At 52.6% G+C, this 7,618-nt stretch overlaps 1 protein-coding gene across 1 annotated transcript in view; it reads left to right on the forward strand.

The window, feature by feature from the left end:
* Nucleotides 1–7,389, forward strand: part of DISP2 (dispatched homolog 2 (Drosophila)) — a gene marked incomplete at its 5' end in the record, with an annotated part of 11,371 nt that extends 3,982 nt beyond the window's left edge. The window contains 5 exons of the mRNA XM_010145011.1: nucleotides 1,056–1,186; nucleotides 2,123–2,238; nucleotides 2,623–2,741; nucleotides 3,297–3,394; nucleotides 3,979–7,389. Of these exons, the coding sequence (XP_010143313.1) occupies nucleotides 1,056–1,186; nucleotides 2,123–2,238; nucleotides 2,623–2,741; nucleotides 3,297–3,394; nucleotides 3,979–7,389 (3,875 nt within the window). The remainder of the gene's footprint in view (nucleotides 1–1,055; nucleotides 1,187–2,122; nucleotides 2,239–2,622; nucleotides 2,742–3,296; nucleotides 3,395–3,978) is intronic.
* Between the last annotated feature and the right edge of the window lie 229 nt (nucleotides 7,390–7,618).

Below are 7,618 nucleotides of genomic sequence, written 5' to 3' on the forward strand. Positions count from 1 at the left end.
TGCTGAACCAGGGCAGGATCCCATGTCAGTGTCTTACACTGTTGAGTATTCCTCTCAACAGGAATTGCTGAGGAAGACAAAAATCTTGAGGCAGTAAAACCTGCACTGGTAAAAAATCATGGGATGGTAACATCCGACAGGAGACACAGTTTGCCCCAAAGAGAAAGAGACCTTGGATGGACAATTTCAGACCAGCTGTTAAGAACAAACATAACTGGCAAGAGTTCTGGCCGGAGCAAACTGCTCCTCCAGGAGGGGTTTGTGTGTACAGAGATGTCAACAACGGGAGCGCCACCACGCCAGGCTGCCAGGCGCTCCAGGCACAGCCCTGGCCCCTGGGCTGGCAGGTGCTCTCCACACCCTGAAGGGAAACTGGTCTGCTCCGTTTGCTCTTGGAGAAGGTTCAGCGCTTGGTTTCAAGGCTGAGATTAGGGTGAGACTCACTCATCCTGTGGATGCAGAAGCCACTTGCCTGCTCTGTGCGTGCTGCTGGCCGTCCCATCACTGGTTACGTGTCAGATCGGTGGTCTCCAGCCTTTTGGTCATGCCCTTCCCAGCAGGAAGGAGGCCCCCATACAGAGAGTGAGTTTCGGCCCATGTCAACGGCCTTGCTGGAGTCAGTTATCTTGAGGGGACCTTCAGAACAGCCCAAAGGCTTCTCGGGGTCCGCAGGTCAGACTGCGAGGCAGCTACTGGCTTAGTCTGCACAGCGCAGGGGAAAAAGGAGGAAGATCTTTTTAAATGCAGTCTTTCAAGTTAAATATTTAACACTTCATTTTGCCCTGGGACTCAAGAGTCTGGTTTGTATTATTTCTTACTGGAAAAGCAGGAAAATGTAGGGAGGCAAAATGTAATTACCCGAGTTAATTAGAATTGCCGGCAAACCTCCAGTTGGAGGTGCAGTACGGTCCCTGATGGCTGTGCCAGAGCCTCCCAGCTTTGCAATAAATAAACGACAAACAGAAAGCCCTAATTCTTGTCGTTACTTCTATTAACACGACATTGGTACAGCAGCAGGTCTCCTCCTAACACCTGCATTTTCTCTTCTCCTGTTGCTTCCAGTTACTCTCAAATGGTCGCGGAGTGGCCCGTAGCTGTCCTGGTGCTCTGCTCGGTGGCGGCTGTGGTTTGCACCGTTGCTGGTCTGCTGGTTGGAAATCTGCCTGACTTTTCAGAACCCTTAATGGTAAGCCCCTACAGATGATACATGAGCATGAACATAAGGAAAGCCCACGGGCCAGCCAGGGCTATATTCTTTCTGCCTATAAAATGAGCCTTTACTTCCTGCCTCCTCTGCAGACAGAGGCAGCGAGGCAGGACAGTAAATCAAGATGGACATTAAAGCCACTGGAACAAATGACCATGTTTATCTGCCATCTGCTGTCCTTAACCCATGTCTTCATAGTGTGCCACCAAAGCAAGACTCCTCCAGCATGGACACAGTGTCAGAGGAACGCACAGTGTTTGCCACTGCTCTGACACCACGGAAGGAGCACAGCCCATGCCAGCCCCTCTCCCAGCAGCACTGTGCGCTCGCACTGGTGTCCTCGTCCTGCTGCGGAGACACTGCCAGCACACACTGGGATTGCTCCTTTTGCTCCTCTTTCGCTGCTGGAAGGCTGGGGCTGCCCCATGGGACTCACCAGGCTGGGCGGAGGTTGGGGGGGTTCTGGCTTTGGCTCCTACAGCCTGTGTGCGAGGTTTTTGAAATGGAGAGGCAGCCCCACACGGGGTCCTGTTTTCTCTGCAGGATCCCCCATTTTCTAAAGTCATCCCTGTCTCTCACTAATGGAATAATCCTGAGAAAATAAAAATGGACTAAAGTGTGCCCAGGAATAGGGAAATTACTCCCGTTTCTGCTGAGTGACAAAGAGGAGAAGAAGAGTCTTGCGAGATCGGGGAGAGAGAATTGCAGCCATCCTTGCCCAAAAAAGAAAGGGAAGGAGAAGTGGGTTTTGCTGTCAGCTGGATGCTGCATTTCCAGGGAGAATTCTATTTGTGTATCTCCCCGAGCTGCAGTAGTAAACTCACACAGATTCCGTGCCGAGGAGGAGGAGGAGGAAGAGAAGCCAAGCTAAACTGAAATGCGGGCTGATGACAAAGCCCTTTTGCTTGGCTGCAGGGCTTCGAGCCGCGGGACACTGACATTGGCAGAAAGCTCGTTGTGTGGAGGAACGTGGAGAGCCACACAGGCTATGAGAAGACCTTCTCCCTTTCTCCCTACACTGAGAAGAAAAGGTACTGGAGTTTGCTTTGTGGGGGCTGAGGAGGGTGGTGGCTGTGAAGTTACAGATTCAGCGTTCCAAGCTACCTATGTGCACTACAACATACGCATTACGCTGGCACTGGAGTTTCCAGCCGCTTTGCCTGCGGTGGCCGTGGGCTCCCTTACCCTGGGAACCAGCGGTGAGGCGCTGAGCTCTTCACGCGTTTCTGTCACTGTTCACCTTCAAGAAGCCCATTTCCCTGTAAATGGGCGCAGTCAACTCCCTGTCTAAAAGCTCCATCCACGACGACTCTTACTGCGGTGTCAGTGTTTTGTGTGGCACCAGAGCCTTGTCCGTGACCGCAGCTCATGGCCAGATGATCTCTAGTTACACAGATAATCTGATCTCTCACTAGCTACGGTGACATCAGCGTTAGCAGAGGACAGAAGGCTGCTCTGGGAGACCAAGAAGCGAGGACATGGAGAATGGTGGAACAAATCTATGGAGCAGATGGCTTCTTTTGTGGTCCCCCAGGTGGGTGATGCCTTGATGGGGTAGCGAGTACTACACACCCAGAGCTCAGCAGCACACAAACTTGTCAGTGGTGTAGGACACTAGGAAGTGGAAGAAAGGAGAACAGCATCTGGGCATTTTTACTCCCTTCTCTGTCTCTACTCCACCTCTGCAACCAGTCAAACACCAAACCCTCAGGTCCTTGGGAGCTTGTGGCTGAATTCAAGCCCCTCACCCTGTAGCGGAGGTGCAGAGCCAGATGCCAGCGGTCACTGAAATCGTGCTGACAGCACGGGGAGCATGGTTTGGAAATGCCCCGTCACTGCTCTGCTGCTGCTGACAGATGGGCGAGGAGCAGAGGTCAGATGACACGAGGCAGATGCTACCTCTCACGACCAGGTTTGTGCATTGCTTCCCCTCGGGGAGTCCCATACAGCAGGCAGGTAGAGAGTGAGAGATATATAGATATATATATGGGGTCTTTTATGGACAGAGAATCTACTCCAAACAGCCTGGCTGATTCATTTTCATTAACTAATCCTTTTTTAACATTTTTTTTCTCCTTCTTTACTTCAGAAAAGAGCTATTCCCAGCTGGTGTTCATGTCCACGACTGCTGGGAGCTTATGGAACTTGCAGGCTATTCAGTCCATGTGTCAAATCGAACAAGACAAGGTCAGTAATGTCAGGGAGAACATGTACACACGCCAGCTCTTTTCTGACTGCCACAATCTTTAATCTCTAGCTGAAAGGAAGCCAGACAAAAATAACGTAAGCTCCAGGACAGGTTTCAGCCTTGAGGACTCCCAAGCATTTTACCTACTTGGCAACACACGGATGAGTCCGCCTGTCACTACAGTCCAGCTGCAAAGCAGCAGCTGCCCTTAAACGAGACTAAGGGAACAACACTGGACAAGAGTCAAGAGTGTCCATCAGAAGCTGCAGAGAATTTGGGGCAGCAGAACCCAATTACCGCAGTGGAGCCATCATCTTGGGGACTGGGACAGCACGTTGTGCACATGGGAAGGTCACCTGGATGAGCTGTGCTTGCCGTAGGATCCATATTTCCCAGCCAGAGGTCATGAATTTAAGGAAGGGCCAGGGGTTAGTTGTTGCAATAGGATCTGCGGCTTGTCCCGGGGCGGATGGCGGGTGCGCCCAGAGGGGAGGATTACTGCCAGCAGCAAGGAGCAATGTGCGGCTGCAGGATGAGGCACACAGAGAGGATCTGACATGATGCTCCCTCCTCTGTTTTTCAGATCCGCTCACACGTCCGCTTTAGAGAACTCTGCCAGCGCACCGAAGCCAACGAGTGCTGCCCAAGCTGGTCTCTGGGGAACTACATCGCTGTCCTGTACAACAGGTCTTCGTGTCTGGAGATAACGCAGGGAGACATCTCCCACACCCTGGCTCTCCTTCGTGCCTGTGCCCCGGACTACCACAAAGGCACGCTCACTCCGTCCTGCATAGGGCCCGAGACCATGAGACAGAAACGCTCCCAGTGCACCCATGTCCCAGAGAAGTGTACCCGCTTCAACGCCATTTACCAGCTGCTCCACTTCCTGGTCGACAGAGACTTCCTCAGTCCGCAGACGATGGAGTACCAAGTGCCATCTCTCAAGTACAGCCTGCTGTTTCTGCCCACCAGGAAAGGAGCATCTATGATGGGGATCTACTTGGACAACCTTGAATCCTGGGACCTGTTTGATAACTACACGTCTATCACTGGGATGGACCTGGGCCTCAAGCAGAAGCTGTTCCAGCACTATCTTCTCCTGGACACCAAGTACCCGGTCCTGGCAATTTTAGCTGTTTTTCTAAGCATTTCTTTCTATTTACGCTCAGTCTTTATCACCTTGATGGTCCTGCTCGCTGTCATCAGTTCTTTACTGATCTCCTACTTCCTGTACAAGGTAGCCTTCAGATTCACCTACTTCCCTTTTGTGAACCTGACGGCAGTCGTCATCCTCAGCAGCATTTGTGCCAACCACACCTTTGTCTTCTTCGACCTCTGGAGCCTCAGCAAGAGCCAGAACCCTTCCGCTGGGCTTCCTCAGTGGGTGAGTCAAACCATGCACCATTTTGCGTATCTCATGCTGGCGTCTTGCTTCACAACGGGCGCTGCCTTCTATGCCAGCTACATCAGCAATATAACAGCCATCCGCTGCTTCGCCGTTTTCATGGGCACCTCCGTGCTGGTGAATCTGGTGTTCATGATGACTTGGCTTCCTTCCTCGGCCGTGCTGTATGAGCGCTACATAGCAACGACCTGCATTTACAAGCCGGAAGACTACTGGAACAAGACTGGCCATAAGAGAGTTGCTCTCTCCCTCCACTACGTTCTCAGGGGTTTCCAGAACACTCTGTCTGAAACCTCCAAGCTGCTGTTTGAAAAGATTCTGCCTTGTGGGGTCATCAAGTTCCGGTACATCTGGATCTGCTGGTTTGCTGCCTTAGCGATAGGAGGTGCCTACATTTCCTGCTCCAACCCCAAACTCAGACTCCCAACTCTGGAGACATCGTCTGTGCAGGTCTTTAGATTGAGCCACCCCTTTGAGCGGTACGACTCCGAGTACTGCCACCAGTTCATGTTCGAGAGGCTGGAGCACGGAGAAGGGCAGCGCATGCCTGTCACCATAGTCTGGGGCATCCTGCCCGTGGACAATGGGGACCATTTTAACCCCAAAAGCAACGGTTCCCTCGTGACAGACGTCACCTTCACAATCCAAAACCCCGATGCCCAGAAATGGCTCCTTGAATTCTGCCAAAAAGTGAAGAACAAAACTTTCTACTACCCTGACGCAGAGCAGAAATCTACCGTGTGCTTCATGGAGGAGTTCCTCAGGTGGATGGACAGCCGCCAGTGCTCCCAGCGGGACCACAGCTTCAACCTGTGCTGTAACCAGTTCTCCTTTCCTTATGGAAGCGAAGTCTTCCTACACTGCATCAAAATGATGCTCCTGGAACAGGGCAGGGAAGGGGCAGAAACGTTTGATCTGGGCCTCAGGTTTGACGGGGAGGGAAATCTCGCTGCCTTAGTGCTGCAGTTCCAAACTGTCTATCACTACAGCTTCAACTACAGCGAAACCAAACAGTTCTACGAGGAAATCAACCTCTGGCTAACAGAGGAAATGAAAACTGCCCCCGTGGGGCTTCAGAACGGGTGGTTTACCAGTAAGCTAGAGCTATACAACCTCCAGCACAGCCTCAGCACAGAAACCATGGTGGTCATGGGGCTCTCCATAGCCATTTCCTTCGTGGTGCTGCTGCTCACCACCTGGAATGTTCTCCTCAGCGTTTTCTCTGTTACCGCCATCGCAGGCACCGTCCTGGTGACCGTTGGCCTTTTGGTCCTCTTGGAGTGGCAGCTCAATGCCGTGGAGTCTCTTTTCATTTCAGCTGCAGTAGGTCTCTCCGTTGACTTCACCGTCAACTACTGCATCTCCTATCACCTGTGCCCCCACTCTGACCGCCTGAGCCGCGTGGCCTTTTCCCTGAAGCAGATGAGCTGTGCCACGGCCATGGCAGCTTGTGCTCTCTTCTCTGCAGGGGTCATTATGCTGCCTGCAACAGTCCTGGCCTACAGGAAGCTGGGGATATTCATCATGATGATCAAGTGTATCAGCTGTGGGTTTGCCAGCTTCTTCTTCCAGTCACTGTGCTGCTTCTTTGGCCCAGAGAAGAACTGTGGGCAGATCCTCTGGCCTTGTGCCCACAGCATGAAAGACTATTCTGATGACTCCGGGCTGAACGGAAGCTTTGCCTGTGGGGGCAGTGAGAAGCAAAACCGGTTGCGGAAGGTCCAGGAGTCCAACACTGCGAATGAGCAGTACGAGCTCCAGCCCTTGTCCAGAAAACTCAGCGACAGTTTTGACAACAGCACGTCCACAAGCAAGCTGTCCAACCGGCTCTCTGAAGACACACAGGGTGAAGACAACAGATGCTCCCGAACAGGCATGCAGCCCTCCCTTGAAAGAGAGAGACACAACCTGCAGGAGCCCCTCGGAGAGCAGCAGGGCGGCCTGTGCCAGTGTCCTGCGTTGCAAACCTCCTCCCCATACAAGCACAGCGACTCAGAAGCAGAAATCCACAGGGAGAGGCTCTGCCGAGATTGTCGCTGTCAGAAGTACGGTCCAAACGCTTGGGATGGATCTGGGTCAGACCACTGCCAGCCAGCTGGCATGAAGCAGGAAGGGCAGCTCAATAAACCAGAGTGCTCTAGTGACGGTGCCCAGCAGCAGCTGGATTATACCTCAGTCAATAGCCGTCCCCCTGCTGTGGACGTCTACCAGATTCACAGATGCCTTTGTTCTCTTGGCAGCTCGTTTGACATGCTCAACATCTCCAGCGAGACGTCCATCAGTGATTTTGAGCAGGGCCTAAAGCTTGCTGAATCAGCCAGTTCTTGTCCAGATGTCTTAGAGCTGTCCGATTCCTACAGTCAAACCGAGAGAGGCTACTTGAATGGGAAGAGAGATGCCCTGCGGCTGGACCTGAGGGAGACCGTCTTTGATGCCTCCCCGGCAGCAGCGCAGCAGAACAGCTCTTCATGGAAGAACCGATTTGGGGTGGGGAGCGAAGGTCTGGTCGTGTTACCCAACAGCCAACCGGACATGCCCGATGTTTGGATCAAACGATCGAGCGCACAAAGTTCTGGTTACAACAGCTGAAACCTCGCAGAAAACAGGACTGCACTGCGAGGGAAAGGGGAGCCGCATCTCCTCAGAACTGTATATAGCATTTTTTTCCTCCCACCTCTCCGAGAGCTGAGACTATTCCTCAGTGTTTCAGCTGTGCAAATACCTGTGTTTTCACAGAACCAGCAAATCTGACACTAGTGAGAGGAAGTGAGATCGGTCTTGAGGGAATACAAGCCCCTTGACCTTGCAGTGTCCGGTG

The sequence above is a fragment of the Buceros rhinoceros genome, unplaced genomic scaffold, assembly GCF_000710305.1.
Source record: "Buceros rhinoceros silvestris isolate BGI_N320 unplaced genomic scaffold, ASM71030v1 scaffold15511, whole genome shotgun sequence".
Taxonomy (NCBI): Eukaryota; Metazoa; Chordata; class Aves; order Bucerotiformes; family Bucerotidae; genus Buceros; species Buceros rhinoceros.